Genomic DNA, 22,555 nt, shown 5'->3' on the forward strand with positions numbered 1-22,555 from the left:
TCTCTCTCTCACATGCACCCTTACATATCCATCTGGCCTCATCTGCTCTGGAGACTGCCTCCTCACCCCACAACGCCTTGAGGCCACTTGTACAGATCAACATGTGCTCTCCCACACACCTTGGGATACTCCCCTTCCCCAGTACAGCCCTCACCCTGCAGCCTCTTTCCTTGCCCAATGCCACTTCTCCCCCTACCCCAAGCAAGCCCTGGCCCTCCAGCCATTGAAAAGCCATCCCCCACCTTACGGCTGGTCTGGTAGGTAGAGACCTGCCCATGAACCCCCCTAAAATTGATGTGGTGCTGCCTGCAAAGCGTGGTGCTGATGACTGCAAGTGTTAACCAAAGCAAGGTGGGAAAACAAACCTTCAAGTCCTGAGCAAAGTGCAGTTCGCACAGCTGTGAAACACGTCGGCATGGTACCTGGATGATCCAGCGTGGCGGTATGGTTCCTGTGAGCAGAGCTTATAATGGGATGGTAAAGTTTTGAAATTAGGTCTCTGGTCTGCAGTGGCAGGAAACACAGCACACTGTTGACGGATGGAGTGGACGATAACAAACATAAAACTGATTTTTGGCCTTCTCGCCATATTGTCTGCTCACACCTGCCATGACACCCACCACCAATAGGACTGGATGGTTCTGCCTTATGTCACAAGATTGCTTCCACTCCTATGCACATTTATTTTTGTTATCAACTCTTGCAAGGAACCTTTTAAAAAGTATGCTGGAAGTCCATTTTGTCAAAATCTATAGACACTCTCCTTCCATCATATTTGGGACCTTTCAGAAAATTCAATGAGCATGTTCATTTCATAAATCAATGTTGATTCTTTTTGATCAGCTCACAATTGTTCAAGCAGTCAGTCACACTGTTCCTGGTGATAGCTTCCAGCAACTTCTATAAACCTAACATGAGACTGAGATATCTGTAGTATCCAGCCCTCGCTCCCTCCCCTCCCTTCCTTCCTTTTTTCCTTCTTCCCTTAAGTCAGCAGAGTGATATTTGTAACTTCCTTGTATAAATATATAATTACTAAATTGAGAGAACCTTGAAAAATAATGATTAACTCTAGGCCCTGGCCATAATTTTGCAGTCGGGAGTGGTTCCAGAGCACTGGAGAATTGCAAATATTACACTCTTGTTCAAAAAATGGGTGTAAAGATAAGCCCAGCAACCACAGACCAGTCAGTTTAATTTCAGCAGTGGGGAAACTTCTAGAAACAATAATTTGGGAAAAAATTAATAGACAAATGAGGGTTAATTAAAGAAAGCCAGCATGAATTTCTAGAGCAAAAATTGTGTTTAACTAGCTTGCTGGAGTTTTTTGAGTTAGCAGAGAGAGCTGGTAAAGGAAATGCAATTGACGTGGTGCACATGGACTTCCAAAAGGCATTTGATACGGTGCCGAACAACAGACCTGTGAACAAAGTTATAGCTTGTGGAATAAAAGGAACAGTAGCAACATGGATACAGAATTGGCTGAGTGACAGGAAATGGAGAGTAGTGGTTTAATGGATGTTTGTCGGGCTGGAGAATAGTTTGTGGTGGAATTCCCCAGGGGTCAGTATTGGGACCCTTGCTTTTCCTGATATAAATGATTTAGACCTTGGTGCTCAGGGCACAATTTTGCGGAATATACAAAACTTGGAAGCGTTGTGAACTGAGAGGAGGACAGTGTAGAACTTCAAAAGGACACAGACAATTTGATGGAGTGGGCGGATAGATGGCAGATGAAGTTTAATGCGGAGAAATGTGAAGTGGTTCATTTTGGTCAGAAGAACATGGAGACACAGTATAGAATAAAGGATACAATTTTAGGAGTAGAGGGACCTGGGTGTACATGTGCATTAGTTATTGAAGGTGGCATGACAGGTTGAGAAAGCCGATAATGAAGTATATAGTATCCTGGGCTTCATTAATAGGGGCATAGAGTACAAGAGCAAGAAAGTTATGTTGAACTTGTGTAAGACACTAGTTCGGCTTCAGCTGGAGTATTGTGTCCAGTTCTGGGTGCTGCCCTTCAGGAAAGACATGAAGGCATTGGAGACAGTGCAGAAAAGATTCACGAGAATGGTTCCAGGGATGAGGAACTTTAGTTATGAAGCTAAATTGGAGAAGTTTGAACTCTATTCCTTGGAGAAGAGAAGGCTGAGAGGAGATTTGATAGAAGTATTCAAAACCATGAGGGATCTGGACAGAGTAGATAGGGAGAAACTGTTCCCAGTCATAAAAGGACCAAGAGAAAGAGGGCTCCAATTTAAAGCAATTGGCAAAAGAAACATAAGTGACATGTGAAAAGAGATACAAAAATTAATTGAGCATGTTCATTTCATAAATCAATGTTGATTCTTTTTGATCAGCTCACAGTTGTTCAAGCAGTCAGTCACACTGTTCCTGGTGATAGCTTCCAGCAACTTCTACAAAACGAACATGAGACTGAGATATCTGTAGTATCCAGCTCTCCCTCCCTCCCCTCCCTTCCTTCTTTCTTTCCTTCTCTCCTTAAGTCATCAGAGTGATATTTGTAACTTCCTTGTATAAATATACAATTACTAAATTGAGAGAACTTTGAAAAATAATGATTAATGCTAGGACCTGGCCATAATTTTGCAGTTGGGAGTGGTTCCAGAGCACTGGAGATAATCAATATTAAACATACCACCCACCCCTCAATAACGATCAGGAGGGTCGGGATGGGATAGCTAAAGACTTCAATATGGCGAATGCATTCCCAACATGCACTGAATGCACTTTTTTTTCATTCATGGATGTGGGCTTCACTGGCTAGGTCAGCTTTTATTGCCCATCCCTAATTGCCTTTGAGACGGTGGTGATGAGCTGCCTTCTTGAACCGCTACAGTCCATGTGGTGTAGGTACATCCACAGTGCTGTTAGGGAGGGAGTTCCTGGATTTTGATCCAGTGACAGTGAAGGAATAGTGATATATTCCCAAGACAGGATGGTGAGTGACTTGGAGGGCAACTTCTAGGTGGTGGGGGTGTTCCCATCTATCTGCTGCTTTTGTCCTTCTAGATGGTAGTGGTTGTGAGTTAGGAAGGTGTGTGTTGCCTTATTTACGGTGGCGGATATTAGGGCATCCAATTGACCGCCGTGGAGCACTGTGACACTTCATCGGGAGGCCACTTTAAATATGTTAAAGTGCAATTGGGAGTGTGGTTTAAAATTCCCTGTCACTGTTCAGGGTTGCCCAGGGGTTGGGAAATCTGACAGTAAAAGCGCGATGGGAGCTGTCGGATCTACAAGGTAAGTGCCTTCTCCAACACTTATTGTGGGCCAGGAAGAGCAGGAATATTCGTTCCCAAGTCCCCTAAAGAAGCCTTTGGCCTCCTCTCTGCTGATCACAGTCTTTTCTCTAAGCCCTGTTGCATTTGCCCCCACCCCACCTTCCCAATCTTCTCCCTGTAACAATGGTCTCTTCCTTTGACATCTCTCTTGCTCTCCAACCTGTCTCAGACCTATCCCTTTGTTGTTTCTGCATCCCAATTCTGTGCCTCTGTACTTTACTTAAAATCTTTCACATCTTTAACTTATTCCAGTTCTGATGAAAGGCCATTAGCCTGAAATGTAACTCTGTCTCTCCACAGAATGTTGCCTGACCTGCTGAATATTTCCAAAATTTTCATTTTTTAATTTCGGGTTCATGTTTGTACAGGCAGGATCAGAGACATCGGGCCAGACTTCCGCCACCGAGGTAGCAAGCTTGAGCCAGGAAATTTCCTGACTCGGCATACTGGCCTTGGTTGAAAGTGCCCCATCTGACCCAAATTTCATTCCGGGGGGTCAGCTGTGTGGTTGTCCCCTGGAACAGATTGGAGATGGCCAAAGGAGCAGCCATGTGCTGAGGCAGGCTGGTTAAAAGACTTGCCTCAGTTCTCTGGGACTTTGCCAAAGTTGTTTAATTTTAGGCTCCCTAGCCCTCACAACTCATCACCACCCCCCCATCCACTCCCCATGCCATCCACAATGGCCCCTCATACCCACCATGCCAATGCACCAGGTAACCATCATGGACAGATCTCAGGAGCCATGTTGAGATGAATTAAAATAAATATCTAAATATCCATTACAGCCTTCACTATAATAAAAATAACGCTCCCATTCATAAAAGCCCATTCAAAACTTTTAAATATCCTCTAGTGCTTAATCCTTCATAAAAACAAACAAACTTCTATTTATAATCCCACCTTAAAGACAACTAATCCCTTAATAATGTCTTTGTGCTGTCAATCAAACTAAGAGTTTAGGATCCCCCTGCTGTGGTAATTATAACTGGTGGAAATCAGTCAAGCATTCAGAATGATATAATGACAACCATTGGGGAAATGTCAACAAACAGCTATTGTAACTCCGAGAACAGTCTTTTCTAATCTCACTAACACAAAGATTCACAAAGGCTCTTTTTTTTATTTTTAAAGGTCTGAAGATTTAAATTACTTCACATCATGACAGTTCTACAGACCTTTCAGAGCATTTGCATCTACTCTATAAATTTGTGACATACACTGTGGGTAAAGACACTTGCTACAACAAAAATGAGGTCTGTTTGAACTCAGCACTAGTTCAAATGGCCCTGCTGAGTTTGGGCTTCCCTAATGTTTGAATCTCACTCTGACCCCTGCCCCTACAAGCAAAAATGGGATCTGTCAAAAGTGAGTCCAGGACTTCCACATCCGGGCCCCCCCCACCATTTTTAAAGATCCGTGGAGTCTCCTTAACTCCACAAAACTGGCCCATGGCCCATTTCTCTTTATTCTTTGCCAGTCCACTGTCTGCTTTTGGACAATGGAGCAAAGAAAATTCCAGCCCTTAGTATTTGGCAAATTGATTTTGCTTGTTTGCTAAGCATTTTGCAGGTGGGTGCACAGTGAGCTCTGTTGCAGACTGGACAAGATTAATTGTTGAAGTTGTTACAATCCCCGTAGAGACTGATAACTTTTAAAAGAGATAGAAATAGATCAGTGACTGGTGCAAATGGAATAGCAGGACACATTTTAAAACTTCTACTGTAACAAACACACTAAAATCAACATACAGAGGTGTAGTGCTGCTGGAGTGCACCAGAGCACCTCTGGCACCTCCAACCAGGGCCCAGGGAGCAGAGTTCCAGGGACCTGGGGGGGAGAGGCTGGCTTCAAGGCTTGGGAGTGAGATGCTTCAGAGACCCAGATCGGGGGGAGTGGGGGTGTGGGGTGGAAGGGAAGAGGCTGACTACCATGTGTGGGAGATTGAGTTGTGTGTGTGGGAGAGAGTGAGAGTGCACATGGGTGTGTGTGTCTGCCTAACTCCCAATCTCATGTCTCTCATTTAATCTCAACACCACACACCAACACATACACACACCCACTCACAGTGGGTAAGGGTGAGTGAGTGAGCACCTTGAGAACTGGAAGAGAGCCTGGCACACACACACTCTCACACCCTCTCACATTCTGGTCTTTTTTATGAATTACTCTTTTTTTAAATTTAACAGCTTATTGTTATGACATGGCTTTATTTATTGCCCAGCAATTGTTTCTGTTTCTTAATTCAGTTGAAAGTTGTGCCGAATCTTAACTTCCTGAAATTTGCTCATCAGCCCCTTGAGGGATAAAAAATGCAATGTGGCCCCCCCCCCCCCCCCCCCGCCCCCGGCAACTCGCCAATCAAAATGGGTGGACAAGCCTGTTTAAATGCAGTTCTTGTCACCCATGCTGAGCAGCCAGAGTTTAGGAGCTGACAGACCGACTAAAAAAAATCAGAGCTTTCAGTCTGAATGTTCTGATTTTTAGAAGCCGCTCTGTCAGGTCAATTTCACTCGTCGCTGTGCTGCTGCTGGGGAGGCTGTGGACTTGGGGAGTTTGTGGAGTGGAGAGAGGGGTAGAGAGAGGTTGGGGGAGGGGGTGGAGATGGGGTGTTGGGGGTTTGCGAAGTGGAGCGGGTGGTGTTGGGGGGTGGGTGTTGGGGAGGTTGGGGTGGGAATGGGGAGGTTGGGGGTAGAGGAGGTTGTTGGAGGAAGGGGTGAGATAGGTTAGTGGAAGTGGGGGCACTAATATTTTTTACTTAAAAAGCATAGTTTTACTGACTTTTGGGGCCTCAAATGATTAATACATAAGAAAACAATGTAATAGTAGATTTGGAAGTGATATTGCCAACACATTTTCTTAGAGCTCTGGCACCTCAAAATTTGGCTCAAAACCCCATTAACATAGAGCAAACATTATTTAGTAGGCAACTCATACACTAAGCTACAGAAAAGATATTCCCTAATAACTTCCTAACCTAAAACCCCATGCCATGTTTTTACATTACACCACATTCTCCACAGAAGTGTGGTTTTCTTTTTTAAAGTCCCAATCTGTTCCCGGCTTTAACTAGATCTCTCCTCTCTGCCCCACCAGGGGCAATCTTCCAGTGTATCCTTTTAACAAAAAAAATCCCCTTCAATCAATCTTCTAAGCATAATTAAGTGGACTTCCAGTAGCAAGGTACCCTCTGATGATTCCTTGTTTTTTACTCTCTGCAGTCCTGGCTTCCTCTAAAATCTTCACCAGCCCTCCACTTGTAGTTAACCCAAAGCAGCACTTCTCACAGAATCGCAAAATCTCTCAGTGTAGAAGAGGCCCTTTGGCCCATGGAGTCCGCATCTATATATGAGAAACACCTAACCTACCTACCTACCTAATCCCATTTACCAGCACTTGACGTGCCAAGTGCTCATCCAGGTACTTTTTAAAGGATGTGAGGCAACCGGCCTCCACCATCCTTCCAGGCAGCACCTTCCAGACCATCACCACCCTCTATGTAAAAAGGTTTTTCCTCACATCCCCCCTAAACCTCCTGCCCCTCACCTTGAACTTATGTCCCCTCGTGACTGACCCTTCAACTAAGGGGAACAGCTGCTCCTTATCCACTCTGTCCATGCCCCTCATAATCTTGTACACCACGATCAGGTCGCCCCTTAGTCTTCTCTGCTCCAACGAAAACCACCCAAGTCTATCCAACCTCTCTTCATAACTTAAATGTTTCATCCCAGACAGCATCCTGGTGAATCTCCTCTGCACCCCCTCCAGTGCAATCACATCCTCCCTATAATGTGGCGAACAGAACTGCACACAGTACTCCAGGTGTGGCCTCACCAAGGTTCTATACAACTCCAACATGACTTCCCTACTTTTGTAATCTATGCCTCAGTTGATAAAGGCAAGTGTCCCAAATGCCTTTTTCACCACCCAACTAACATGCCCCTCCGCCTTCAGAGATCTATGGACACACACGCAAAGGCACCTTTGTTCCTCAGAACTTCCTGGTGTCATGCTGTTCATTGAATACTTCCTTGTCAAATTATTCCTTCCAAAGTGTAACACCTCACACTTTTCAGGGTTAAATTCCATCTGCCACTTATCTGCCCATTTGACCATCCTGTCTATATCTTCCAGTAGCCCAAGACATTCAACCTCACTGTTAACCACCCGGCTAATCTTTGTGTCATCCGCAAACTTACTAATCCTCCCTGCACATAGTCATCTATGTCGTTTATATAAATGACGAATAATAGGGGACCCAGCACAGATCCCTGTGGTACACCACTGGACACTGGCTTCCAGTCACTAAAGCAGCCTTCTGTCATCATCCTCTGTCTCCTACAGCTAAGCCAATTTTGCATCCACCTTATCAAATTACCCTGTATCCCATGTGCATTTGCCTTCTTTATAAGTCTCCCATTTGGAACCTTGTCAAAGGCTTTGCTGAAATCCACATAAACTACATCAACTGCACTACCCTCATCTACCCACCTGGTCACTGCCTTGAAAAATTCAATCAAATTTGTTAGGCATGACCTCCCTCTGACAAAGCCATGCTGACTATCCCTGATCAAACCTTGCCTCTCCAAGTGGAGATGGATTCTCTCCTTCAGAATTTTCTCCAATAGTTTCCCTACCACTGATGTGAGACTCACTGGTCTATAGTTCCCTGGCTTATCTCTACAACCCTTCTTAAATAGCAAAACCACATTAGCTGTTCTCCAGTCCACTGACACCTCCCCCGTGGCCAGGGAGGAATTAAAAATTTGGGTCAGAGCCCCTGCGATCTCCTCCCTTGTCTCCCTCAGCAGTCTGGGACACAAATCATCCAGATCTGGAGATTTGTCCACTTTTAAGCCTGCCAACACCTCCAATACCTTGTCACTCCCTATATCAATTTTCTCAAGAACCTCACAGTCCTTCTCCCTGAGTTCCATACCTTCATCCTCATTCTCTTGGGTGAAGACGGATGTGAAGCATTCGTTCAACGTTCTACCAATGTCCTCTGGCTCCACCCATAGATTGTCCCCTTGGTCCCTAATGGGCCCTAATCTTTCCCTGGTTATCCTCTTCCCATTGATATACTTATAGAATATCTTGGGATTTTCCCTACTTTTACCAGCCAGAGCTTCCTCATATCCCCTATTTGCTCTCCTAATTGCTTTCTTAAGCTCCACCTTGCACTTTCTGTACTCCACTAATGCCTCCGCTGATTTGCTCCCCTTGTACCTGCTAAAGCCGCTCTTTTCCTTCTCATTGTATCCTGAATATCTCTGGTCATTCATGGTTATCTGAGCTTGTTACTCCTTCCTATCACCCTAGAGGGAACATGTTGAGCCTGTACCCTCCCCATTTCCTTTTTGAATGCCTCCCACTGCTCTTCTGTAGATTTCCCCACAAGTAGCTGTTCCCAGTCTTCCTTGGCCAGATCCTGCCTTATTTTACTAAAATCCGCTGTCCCCAATCCAAAACATTTTTTTGCTACTTGTCTATTTCTTTGTCCATAACAAGCTTAAATTGTACCATGTTGTGGTCACTGTCACTAAAATACTCCCCCACCATCACCTCAGCCACCTGTCTGGCTTCATTCCCTAGAATTAGGTCCAGCACTGCGCCGTCCCTTGTTGGACCCTCTACATATTGACCTAAAAAGTTCTCCTGTGCACATTTCAAGAAATCCACTCCATCCATGGAGTGTCTATCCCAACTATGTCTATCCCAATTAATGTTGGGAAAGTTGAAATCACCTAATATAATTACTCTATAGTTATTGTTTTTACACATCTGTACAAATTGTGCACGTATTTGCTCCTCAATTTTCTCCACCTGCCACCACCCCCCACCAAATCCCTCTGACTGGCTCTGAGAGTCTGGGCAGCAGCACGGCCAGCTGTCACGTCCACTTTGTGTCAAGGTGTTAAAATTTGCACCTGACTTTGAATAAGTTTCAATTTGAGTTCCTGTCTCCATACTTAGGCCACACTGGCTTGCCTCCAGGCAGATTTAGTATGAAGTCATGTTGGCTTGTCTCCAGACAGATCCCATTGGAAGCCACATCCCCTTCTCCAAACTGCTCCGCTTTACCTTGAATCAAAGGTCACAGTTTAAAACATGACCATTGGATGTTATAAGATGGTTATAATACAATGAACATTATGCAAGTCTGTTCTAGCTCTTTCCCACCAGTCCTACACTCCCCAGTCCTCCCCCAATCTCAGTGTTGGGATACAATGGGTTTTTAACCAAGAGAATTGTTGCTAAATGTTGTTTATAATTATTTTATGCTTGGATTAGCCATTGATTTCTTTTCTCTCTTTTGAAGGATTCTGTCACTGGAAGAAAATTTCCTTTTACAGTTCAAAATGGATGTAAGTTCAACTTTTCTTTGAAAACGTCTCAAATAACGAAGTAGGCAAACTTTTTATATTGCCACTTTATGGCCTGACTGAAAGGACAGAGTACGTGCTTCCAAGTGCTTTCACTGCCTAAACAGAGCTCATTGGTGGACGAGTGCTAGCAGTAGTATATGGGGTTCCAACCCACTGAAAGCTGCATTGGCAGAATCTTCCTGGTCCCGCGGCTTCAGGATGGGACCGGAAGGCATTTTAGAGGAATATCCATTGGGTCAGCTATCTTATGTGTTACTGCCTCAGGGCAATGCACCCCAGAGGTGGGTCAGCACAGGCAGAGGTTACCTGCCTGGGAGCATCAGGTAGCTAATCTGCATAATTAACTGCCCATTGGAGGGCTGATTGGAGATGCCACTGGGATGGCCCCCCCACCAAGGGCCAAGCCTGGCAGGTGCCTGAAAGTGGCTTTCCAGTTGTTGGTCTGTTTGGGGGTGAGGTGGGTGGCAAAACTCCCAGTTATAACCACTCTAATGGAGCTGCAACCATCAACAGGCTCTTGCTGCCGGCCATCCTGTGGAGGGGCCTCCCCGCTGCACAAGCGACCTCACAGCTGTAGCTGCTGGCTTAACACAATTCTAACCTCTTGAGGGTGCGCTTCAAGATAGAGGCACCTTTATATTTCCCCTCTGACAGTGACAGTGCTCTCCCCTGGTGTTGGCATTGCTATCCTACCTGCCCCTCCTTCCTTAATTGGATGTTGGACCCAGAGGCGGTCTCTTATATGAATTAGGAGCGGGGGTAGGCCACTCAGCCCCTCAAGCCTGCTCTGCCATTCAATAAGATCATGGCTGATCTGATTACAACTTCAACTCCATATTCCCAACTCCGCCTGATAACATTTCACCCCCCTTGCTATCAAGAATCTATCTAACTCTGCCTTAAAAATGTTCAAGGGCTCTACCCTCTACCACCTTTTGAGGAAGGGCATCCCAAAGACTCACCACCCACTGAGAGAAAAAATTTCTTCTAATTTCTGTCCTAAATGGGTGACCCCTTATTTCTAAACAGTAACCCCTGGTTCTAGATTCTCCTACAATAGGAAACATCCTTTCCACATTCAGCCTGTCATGACCTTTCAGGATCTTATGTGTTTAACTGGCTGCCTTTGCCAAGACTTTGCAGATGACAGGCAGAGCAAGGTTGGGACCTGGAAATAGCCCTGACTCTCACTCGGCCAATGGTGTGAAAACAAGTAGTTCTGCTGAAGGTGCAGTGGACAAGGGCTAGTATCAATCAATAAGGTGGAAATAAAATACTTAAAAATTTAACAGATTTTAAATACCAGTACATAACCATTATAGCTACAATGTATTGACAAGCTACCAGAGAAAATCTCTGCAATTTTTGCTATGCAATTCTTGGATTTAGTGTGCCTTGTGCTGACGACAATTTCAATGTAACTGCATTGCAAACTCATATGCAAACTTGTTTTGACTTGACAGCTCTTTTGGGGCTGTGTCTGCTTTTTTTTTAAAGCTGGTCAGTTTTTGTTAGTTGTCTGGTGCAATGGTCTGAAAAACTCCAAACTAGGAATGGGCAAGCAGAGATCGTTGTCTGGCACAATACTACAAGTCAATGGGTGGAATCTTCTGCTCTTGAATTGGCTACAAAGGGTGAAAATTTCCTTTGAGCTGTTTGCAGCCAGAAATTTGCCGGAAGAAATCCTGCAGCCCATATGTTATTTGCCCATGCCTGACAAAGTAAAAGTGGTGCAATTAGAGAAGGTCCAAGCAAATTTTAGGCCATAGAGCTGGCCCTCGGAGGCTAGGTAACTTTTAGCCATGTTACACTGAACCTGGGAGAGCTTCATGCTGCCACTGGGTATAATGCACTCTTTTTTTTCCACACTGAGTCCACAAAACTCAGTAAAGCGTTTTTGTTAACCTACACTTTTGAATTTGCAAGTTTTGTTTTCAATTGATTCCTGTCCATCCCTGTGATTTATTCCTGCACCTTCCAAAATAAATTGTTCCCCTCAATCCAGTAGAGTGCCAGTTGATCCAATATTTATCAGTTTGGCCTACTATCACATATGTCAGGCAGCATCAGTGGAGAGAAATATAGCTAGTGTTTCAGGTCGATGATCTTTCTTAAGAACAGGATGACAGGATCAGGAAAGGTTCTGATGAAAGGTTATCAACCTGAAAGGTTAACTCTTTCTCTCCATAGATGCTGCCTGACCTGTTGAGTATTTCCAGCAATTTTGCTTTTATTTCAGATTTCCAGCATCCACAATATTTTGCTTTTCTGTTGGCCTGCTATCATATTATACTTGCTTTTGGGAAGATGTTTTTACCTAAATCTCATTTTAAAAACACATTCAGAATTGTTCTAAATGAAACTATTATGTATTTTAATTTTCAAAATCATCGATTTTATTTTGGTCAGAATTTTGGCAATTGAGCACTTTTCAAAGAAAACTGCTGATGTTTTGACATTTTTTTGCCTCTTGTGTATAGGCCTGTAGCCTGAAGGACAGACAGAAAGACTTTGAGAAGATTTTCTCACATTATGATGTGGTAGGTTTTATCTTCAGACTTAGATATTTTACTCTGAAGTGTTTGTGTATGTACGCGCACACGTACAGATTTCTAACAAAATAGAAAGTCCAGTGTATTTTAGTACACAATTGCACAGATGAACTAATTTTAACCAGCACCTAAAATGGATGGTCTAGCCATGATCACATTACTGTTAGGATTTTGCTGTGTGCCAGTTAGTTTCCATACTTAGATCATAAGATCACAAGAAATAGGAGCAGGAGTAGACCATTCGCCTACTCTAGCATTCAATAAGATCATGACTGATTGGAATGTGGTCTCAACTCCACTTTCCTAATTATCCCCCCATAACCCTTGACTCCATTGTCAATCAAAATTCAGCCTTTTTCAGCCTAGCCTTGAATATATTCAATAATCCAACCACCACCCACCCCCCAACCCCAACTGCTCTCTGGAGAATGGAATTCCAAAGTCTAACAACCCCCTCAGAGAAAAAATTTCTCCTCATCTCCCTCTTAAATGGGAGACCCCATATTTTTAGACTGTGCCCTCTAGTTCCAGACTCCCCCACACGGAGAAATATCTTTCCAGCATCCATCATCAAGTCCCTCAGTATCTTATATGTTTCAACAAAATCACTCCCATTTTTGTAAACTCCAATGAGTAAATGCCCAACCTGCTCAACCTTTCCTTATAAGACAATCCCTTCATCCCAGGAATCAGCTGAGTGAACCTTCTCTGAACTGCTTCCAGTGCAGTGAAATCCCACCTTGAATAAGGAGTCAAAACTGTACACAGTACTCCAGATGTGGTCTCACCAAAGGCCTGTACAGTTGTAGCAACACCCCCTACTTTTATACTCCATTCCCCTTGCAATGAAGGCCAATATTCCATTTACCATCATACTAACTTCTTGTGATTCATTTACCAGAACACCCAGATCCCTCTGATTCACAGATTTCTGCATTTTCTCTTCATTTAAACAATGTTCTGCTTTTCTATTCTTCTTTATTCCAGAGACAAATGGCCCATCTTCACAATCCAGTCCAAATGTGGGACAAGTTCGCATTTCCCACATTTGGACTGAATTGTGGAGATCGGCCATTTATCTACATCATCATGCACCCTCACACATAATTGTACATCAATACACAATAATTTGCCAACAGGAGGGATTTTATGAGGCCTGCAAGAGCAGGAAACATGACGGGCTGAATTAGGCAGAGCTGAAATTTCACTTTCCTGACAACGGGTTCACATTCCATCACTTCCTTTCTAGCCAAGAGCTGGAGAGCACTTCATTGTTGTGCTGAACAGCCAAAGTGAGGCCTTCCTCCATCCTTTTTAAACTGGCAGCCAGTGTGTGCAGGCCACAGTTCAGGGCAAGCATGCATTTGGTTGCCTGCCATGTCTGATTCTCAATGGAGGTGAATGTCAATGCAAATGCCTGAGATATCACAGCACACATGTTTGAGACTGACTCCTCCACTCTCTCTAAAGGTCCACAGTGCCTCTGGAAATGTGAAAGAGAGAGGAATGATTGGAGCTGAAAGGTGTGTTGGTCTGAGGAGTGCTGTACAGGAAAATGTTGGGCAGTTAGAGTTTGGGGGTTGACACCTGAAAGTGAGATGCCACTCATCTTTCCTGCCCTCTTGAGGTCATTGAACTTCTTTCAACACCGACTCTATATTCAAGGGCCCACATGCCTAATGTTAGTCTGTTGACGGCCTTGCCTATTTGGTTTGAGGAACCAGGCCTCTTCCTCCAATCTGAAGGAAACAATACATACCAGCTGGCCTCCACATCCCACAGCAGGAACCCCAGGGAAGTGTCAGAGAACCGGGGACAGAGCAAGGTGCAGCCTTCACACATTGTGCTTCTATTATTGTGCTTGCTGAAACTTCAGGAAAGACCCTAGAATGACACCTGCCAGGGCCCCTTTAAATAGCAATCTATCCATTGATAGGCGTGGGTTGCCATCATCCCACGTTCTGCGATTGGCTGGGAAGCCTGGAAGTGGAATACCAATGCCGAGTTAAATAGCCACAACAAAATCTGTTTCTCTCGCAAGGGTGTTCCTGGCCACCACCCTCCACCCTGACTCCACCCACTGCTGCGAGTCAGTCTGCTGGGTTACAATTCTGCCCAGTGGATCAGTGAAGAAGGGAAACAGGACAAAAATGAATCTGGTGATTAGCTAACACCTAAAATGCAGATGTGATTGTGCTTTTGTCATCAAACTGAATGGCAATGACACTGAGTGTAACTGTTTCTTAAAACTCTCACACCATTGTTGAGAGTAGGTCCTGGGAAGGCTATTGGATGAAGGCCTACACATGCAAGATATTGAATATGGATGTATTGTCATGCTGTAAATCAGGTTTCTAATTGCAAACTGTACAGCGGGATTGACAACCAGAGCCATGAATAAGTGAGGTTACTGTTTTACAAACTGTAAACATGACAAAACAGCTGGACCAGATCACGCTGGGGTCCATTTACAAATGGCTGCATTCTGTAAAGGTGGTAGACCGTAGAATTGGTATTCTGGAAAGATGTGATCAAATGAACTGCTGGGCCTTCATCATTTGAACTTGTGATGCAAGGAACAATAAATTATCACTAAATCTTTTGTTGATTCCCAACTGCTGTATTGCAGAGTAAAACTGGAGCTCTGGAAGGTCCTGAAGTAGATGGATTTGTCAAGGATATGATGGAGTTGGTGAAAGTGAGTTTACACAAAAGTGAATTAATGTTTTATAAACTATGCTTAAATTATATAACAGCTCACAGCAGTCAGAATTTCAATTGCATTTATGTTTCCCCAAACTATCAATAAGTATTCTATAAGTATCAATATTAATAGCACCAACATGAATAGGAAAGCAGGATTTTCTGCTTAGATTCTTCGTTATTATTTTATGTTTCAGATAAAGCAAGAAAGGCTCATTCTTTAAGGGAACTTGGCTAAGAATACTCAAAAGCTAGCATTTAAGGCACAGTTTAATTTATTCTTGAGAAAATAGTTCACTAGTAAGGCCAGCATTTATTACCTGTCCTTAGCTAAGTTGGTGGAAAGCCTTGAACTTAGTCTGGGTGTTAAAGATACACTCACAATGCCCAGTAGCACCAATATAGATTTTGTCGCAAGTGTTACATGCCAAGCTTACTTTTGTCAGTTTAGCACTTAAAAAAAAACTAATTTCTTGCAAAACCCTAGCCATTTTGCCCTTTGGAATTCTAAAATATTGATTGTTTTAGGCTGTCCTCTCAAATACATTGCGACTTGCTTTGACTCTGGTATCATTTGAATGTAAGCAACTATACATCCCACATTTCAACTGCTGAAAGAACATTTTACCTCATGGAACTTCAGTTAATATTGTCTAAGGTATATTTGTTCCATGTCATTATAACCGTCGTTTAATAAAACTTACCCACCTGCTGAAAAGTGCAGATTTCAGACTTAAACCTGATGACCTCTGAGAAGCCTCAATGCACACATTCCATGATATCTGACCAATCACCAGAGAAAGGGCAAGGTATATTCCATAGCTTCTGTAACTGAGAATAGGCAGCTGCTGTCAGCTCAGAACAATGTGCTGTGGCATTCCATTTTGAAGAAAATTACACTGAAATAAATCTGAACTAATTCTAAAATAGAAGGCTTTTTTATCTTACAACTTATGTCAACTAATAGCTGTGTGAAGTTTCTTCACTCTCAGATTTCTCCATTAGACTCACAATATTTATGGGTAGGTGGGGAGTGTATGGGTGAGGCTGAAAATGACAGAAGAACCTGGCAAGGCTGGTAATGTGAAGACCCTACCGATCTTAATGACGGGAGGTCATTAACATTTTGTGGGTCTGTTTCCTCCCCACAAGCTAACCAAACTGACAGCCTGACCTGCAAGCAGGAGGACGAAAAGCATCAGCAGTGTGCCTCTCTTTACAGCAATAGTCAAGATTTGGCTTTCTATTAATGTGGATTCTGAGAACAGTTCCCCACAGTCCCTGCCAAGCTGATGCAACAATACAAACATGGTTCATGCCATTTTGGTTGCAGTCAATTAAATTTTGGTAGCTGATGGTCAACCTGTCACATCTTCTTGTGTGAACTATAGTGCAGGCAGGTCTACTGTCTAACTTTCCTCTGGCAGTACATGCACTAATTGTCTGCCAAGGCAAGCTTTGATCCCTCTGTATTCAGATGTGGGAATGTAAATACCAACACACACACACAGACACACACACTGCATCTCATGCATAAAATAAAAGCAAAATACTGCAGACGCTTGAGATCTAAAATAAAAGCAGAAAGTGCTGGAAATACTCAAATGGTCTGGCAGCATCGGTGGAGAGAGAAACAGAGTTAGCATTTTGAGTCCAATATGACTCTTGGGACTGAAGACAGGTAGAAATGTGATAGGTTTTCTGCTGTTGAAAAAGAGGGAGGGGAATCAGGCAGAACAAAAGGGAAGGCCTGGGATAGGTTAGAGGGTGGGAGAGATTAAATGTCAAAGATGTCATGGGACAAAAGACATGGGAGCGGTAATAATAGTAGTGAAGAAACAAAGCATTGCTCCAACATTGGCACTTTACAGCCTTCTGGACTCAACATTGTGTATAACAACTTCAGACTGTGAACTCTGTCCTCCGTTTTGATTTTTTTTTTGCCAAGTGTGAGCCTGAATCTTGTTTTCATGATTTCGCTTTCAGACAGAGCTGATCTTTATTCTGCTATTAACACTTAGTCTGGACCAACGCTTTGTTAGACAGCCATTATATATGGGTGAAATTTGCACCTGTCACTGATGTGGCTCAACTGACATAAAGTGGTCATCAATTATCCATTGTCTGTATCATTGTAATAATGTGATGAAGCTCTTGCCTGTTTTGGATGGGAACTTCCTAAGCATAGTGTGTTGGAAATGTATGTCATGTGAAAAAGGGATCGAGATATGCAGCTACAAGCATACATGGGGCATTAAAGACATGGTAGTTGGCCCCTTTGTAGCTTAAGTGCAAAGACACAATATAACAATGCACCATTACTGTTTTAGTAACTTAATTTTTCTTGTTTTGTTCAGTCAAGTATTACTGGAGTTGACCTTGACAAGTTCCGTGAAATTCTCTTGCGTCACTGTGATGTAAACAAGGATGGAAAAATCCAAAAATCTGAGCTAGCCCTGTGTCTTGGACTGAAAATAAACCAATGAGTCAACCACGCGATGGACGATTCTACACTGTTACCGCATAACAGAATGCAATCTTTACTGTCAAACATTTAACTGGCAACATTACTCAAGGTCTTTGAAGCACCACACTGCTACTTGTTTAAAAAGGGAGAGGTAGGGGGAGGGGAGTTGGGGGAAATCTAATTATCCAATCAGTCAGTTCAAAACTTATCTTGAAAAGTTGCTAACAGGTCAGAGGCTTTTTAATTTGCATGCACAGATTTGCCATTAGATTTCCATTTCAATATTAATGTAAATTAAAAGATTGCAGTAGACTTTAATTGGAACATTGACATGCATGGATGTAACTCCTTCCAAGCATTTTCACATCATAGGTGCAAAACACTGTCTATGCATTTTGACGGAATGGTTATATGAATTCAGCAGTATTAATACTTGTGTGACTAAGAATAAAAACAAGTGTGTGCTCCCAAAAATAACAAAGCTTTGTGAAATATTAAGTATATTTTAAGAAAAAGTGGAAGACATAAGTATCAGGCAGCAATATCTCCACAGTGCCTCTATTAGCATCAAGTAGTAAATTAATTAAGACACATTTGATAAGCTATCAGTGAAATCTGTAGTCATATTCGATGAGCAGCATACCTGCGGTATCTGTTCAATTTTTACGCATTTGGTCTGCAGTACATCTATTGCTGTGTATTGAAGAATTAACTGGTAAATAATGTTTTGTTTTGCCAAGCACTCTAGTGCCGATTGTACCTTTGCATGCTACGTTGCTGTGTTTGTTTTAACTGTCCCACCATGTTAGGCACAGATATTTGCTATGAAATCTATAGCTGTGGTGCTAGAGAATAATAAAGCATGGTAGTGCTAGTCAAATAGAATTGGTGCTTGGGAATATTTTAATTATTTTTTTGTCCTTATTTGTAGAAAACCTCTAATTCTACAGGTGAGATTGGGTTCATTAGTGCCCTTTTTGGTCTCTACAAGTGCCCTTAAAGGTCTAAATGGGCATCTGCAGCATAAGTGAACACATTCGTGGGGCGAATTGTGCCAGACATTGTAATAGTGAGGGCATTAGCACACACACACTCATTGAATATCCGCCAGAAGTATATAGAAAAGACAAGTCATGATGTCAATCTGCAGCAACACTCAGTTGACATCAACGATGCCATTTCGGAGTGCAACGCTCCAATTAATGCTGTCTTTTAACCTTACATGGCTAAAGGTGCATTTGGCAGCATGAAGAATGCTCTATTTAAAGGGATCATCAATTACCTTCAGCTTTGTTGCTGGTTGATTTATTCTGTGAGTTGCTACGATTCTGTAAGTGGCTGGTACTTTCTATAGTTGCAAAATTCCACATGGAGTGATGGGGTAGATGTTGAAGGCTTCAAGGCTTCTGTACAAATTACTTTCTCCCAGACATGGGTGCACTAGTAGGTGTTCCCCTTGTAGGCATTCCCTTGGAATACAGCATGACTTGGAGAATGAACAGTGATCAAATAAAGCTGATCAAGATGCTGTGAGAGGGAGGAGGAGGAGGAGAAATGGGTGAGGAGCTCTCAATGGAGGCCCTATCTGCCCATTACGTTCAGGGAGCAATTCTCCTGCTTAAGCCTCAACGAGGATCAATGTGTGTGACGTCTGCACTTCAGTAAGGATGTCCTCACAAATCAATCACCTGCTGCAGACATATCTGCAACCTTAGGTTAGGACAAGGTTCGCATTGCCAGTGGCTGTGAAGGCCAGTAGCAATGAACTTTTATGCATCTGGCTCTTTCCAGACTGGAGCTGGAGACCTTCACAACAACTCAGTTTGTCATCCACATAAGATAGGTCACCAAGGCTCATTATTCAAAAAGAGCCAACTAAATTTCATTCCCGCTTGCCAGAGAGAAGTAGGCAAAGCAAGCATGCACCTTGACTAGGCTTCCCCATGCTGCAGGGTGCCACTGACTACACATGCATTACTTTTATGGGTGCTACATTTCAACTGTGTCCTACACCGAAACGGATGTTTGCGGCATTAATTAGAGCCATTATCACAGCACAATGTTGCTAGGTTCGGAGTTTCTGCTTTTGTCATTGTGGCTGTTTTTTTCTCCCCATATTAAAATGGTGGGGTGGAGTGTCCACTTCAGCATGAGTGGGAGGTACCATCTGGAATATTGTATGGGCTCCATTACATGTGATCCACCCCACCTGATTTTCTGCTATGCACTTTGACCATCCCTTGCTGTACACCCTGGGTGATGAAGAGGAGAATCTGCTCCCAGTTTGGCAGCCTTTAACTTTAGCCCTGCACTTGCAGTCCCTCTGAGTCTTCTTTGTTCCGTTTCTCACATAACTTGCTTTTCTTCCTTTAGTGTCCACCTCAGTCATTTACACATACAACATAGATTTTGTTTCTTTGATGTCCTATTGCCTGATTGATACAACCTCCTATATCATCAAAAGCTCCTACTTCCCTTTTAAACAAGCTGCTGATACACCATTCAACATAACCACTCCACTTCTCTGTAAAATGTTTCCCAAACTCTCGGCTTTTAGATTCTAATACGATGCTTGTTCATCTCTCTGTCTTCAGTCCTAATGGATGCCCTACTTTACCTGAAATGATTATCTGTCTTCTCCCCCTGAAGATGCTGACTGGCTTGCTGGGCCTTTCCATTGTGCTGTCTGGTTCCATAATACAGTGACATAGAATGCTTGGCATTATAAGGGCATCTCATTTATTACAACAATCGATTGTTTTTTTTAAAAGTTAAAGTTAATTAATTAAATTGCTACCTAATGGCCATTTAAGGACCTCATCACCAGGGCCTGCCACTATCCTCTGTTTGCTTGTCCCTATCACCTCTCTTCCAGGGCCTCCATCAATGCTGCTGCTCTAGGCCTCCTGCAGACCCAACAGTGACCACTTCTCCCAGTGGCACTGCTGGGACTGAAGAGCTGCCATCCCTCTTATTCCTGCTGCTCTTTGGAAGAGAGCTTCTCACCATTAAAGGCACAGGAACCCAGAGAGCAGGCAGTATTCCCCATTCCTTTCAATCTAACGACCACTCAGTCCTATTATTTGAAGCACCTTGTCTAAACACTTCCAACACTTTGCCTCTTTCCATTTTCAAAGTCCTTCTCAAAATTCTTCTTCTTAAGCAAGCCTTCAGTTATCATGTTTCATCCCTTTCCCCCATGGCTCCATTTCCATTTCCTTATCTATTTCAGTCAATAAACACTTTGGGACTTTGTTTCACGTTAAACATGCTGTTCAAAAGCTAAACATTATTGGTGTCAACATCTTGCAAATCTCATCCCTAATATTCATGGTTCTATAGGTATTACTTGTTTAAAACTGTCAGCCTGTCCAGGACTTCCATCACAATTATGTTGAACTCATTTATGCTACAGCCTCCTCCAAAGATTTTACTGTTTGGTGAATCCCAGACTTAGACTTGGCTCAGGGTGATGGAGCATTCTGGAGAATGGATCTCGAGTAATACACCGATTAGCCTTGCAACCCACTGGGCAGCATCGTCCAAGATTTGCATGAAGTGCAGTAGCGGGTGGGTAAAACAACATTTTACCCACCAGCCACGATGGCAGGTTTTCAAGCCCTTATCATCACAAGCCCGCCATATTATTTATGCATTTGCAGGAAACACGGCATTTCCATGGCGGGCGGGTTCTCATTCCCCCGTCCGCCATCACCTCGCCACTTCATCACGCCAAGCACTACATTTAAAGTACAGCCACAGGCACACATCTCAATGCTTCCAGACCACCACTGCTGCAGGGCAAACATGGCCCTGAAAGGCAAAAAGACTGCAGCCCCCAGGTTCAGTGATGCATCACTGGCGCGTCTTTTGGATGCCGTGGAGGCCCACCGAATTGTCCTTTACACCCGCTTTGGCCGCAGGACGGGCAGTAGTGTGACCAACCAGGCTTGTGAGGCAGTGGCAGCAGTGGTCAGCGCCAATGGCCTTCAAAAGAAAACAGCCACCCAGTGCCGCAAGAGGATGAATGATGATCTCCATTCCACCAGGGTAAATCACTCTTCTCATCACTCTCAATTCTCTCACTCACAGACCCATCACACATCCACATGACCCTCACTCACTGCTGGTTCAAAGGACATCACCATTTACTCTCTCACATTCACTGTCATTGACCTTATCCCATCTATGGGACCACACACATCAGGCATACTTATCATCTGGCCTGGCAGGCTTCCTGCTCACACTTGCTCCATCTCTATTCATGCAGGACAAGCTGGTGGGGGAGGAAGGCCATCCACGGGCCTTCCAACCACAAATTTAATTGGGGTGGAGGAGGGCAGGTGGCCACGTCCCCACCTGCCACCCTCCTACCCAATTTAATGCCGTCCCTCCACCAAACACACCATGGGGGAGGACACAAGATCCTGCCCCTTGTTGCACACAAATGAGCTGCCATTCTTACCTGCAAAATAACTGTGACTATGCTTCAAAATTGATTAATTGCCGATGAAGCAACTAGAGCTGTCCTAAGGAGATTGAAGATCCTATATAAACATGTGTTCTGCCTAAATTATTTAAAGCTCTCTATTCACATCAGTAGTAATTTGTACCTTTAATTACAATTGAGAGGAAAATTACACCTCAGGCAGTATGGGTATTTTTTGCTATTTTACCATCCCTCTATATTTATTATACTTCCAACACTGCTGTGGAGGGACAGCTGCAAATTGTATTCCACCCTGTCTATCTGATGAATAAGGGAAACAGACAACAAGAATTTTGAATAACTTGAATGCATATTTTGAACCCTGAATGAATGTTACTTATAACCTATATATTAAACGTTGGAGCTCAAGGTGCAAACGAGCCCTTTGAGCAGTATGTGACTGCAGTAACATGGCTTGCAGAATCATGTAAATTCAGACAACTAAAAGATGATCTGATTAAAGATAAAATTGCCTTAGGCATGCGAGACCCCTCAGTGAGAGAAAGTCTACTGAAACAGGAGAAACATATGGTCAGGAAAACAATATACGTGTAGAAATGCAGAGCTTGTAAGATGTCAGTTAGAGCCCATGTATGACAGAGCAACCCAGGAGATACATTATGCTGAGAGACATAACAGGCTGAAAGAGA

At 43.4% G+C, this 22,555-nt stretch overlaps 1 protein-coding gene across 1 annotated transcript in view; it reads left to right on the forward strand.

The window, feature by feature from the left end:
- Positions 1-18,301, forward strand: part of scgn (secretagogin, EF-hand calcium binding protein) — a 70,231-nt gene extending 51,930 nt beyond the window's left edge. Inside the window, exons 8-11 of the mRNA XM_041184377.1 lie at positions 9,628-9,673; positions 12,175-12,234; positions 14,876-14,944; positions 17,307-18,301. Coding sequence (XP_041040311.1) covers positions 9,628-9,673; positions 12,175-12,234; positions 14,876-14,944; positions 17,307-17,435 — 304 coding nt within the window. The 3' untranslated portion in view covers positions 17,436-18,301. The remainder of the gene's footprint in view (positions 1-9,627; positions 9,674-12,174; positions 12,235-14,875; positions 14,945-17,306) is intronic.
- Positions 18,302-22,555: the final 4,254 nt, after the last annotated feature.

The sequence above is a fragment of the Carcharodon carcharias genome, chromosome 3, assembly GCF_017639515.1.
Source record: "Carcharodon carcharias isolate sCarCar2 chromosome 3, sCarCar2.pri, whole genome shotgun sequence".
Classification (NCBI taxonomy): domain Eukaryota; kingdom Metazoa; phylum Chordata; class Chondrichthyes; order Lamniformes; family Lamnidae; genus Carcharodon; species Carcharodon carcharias.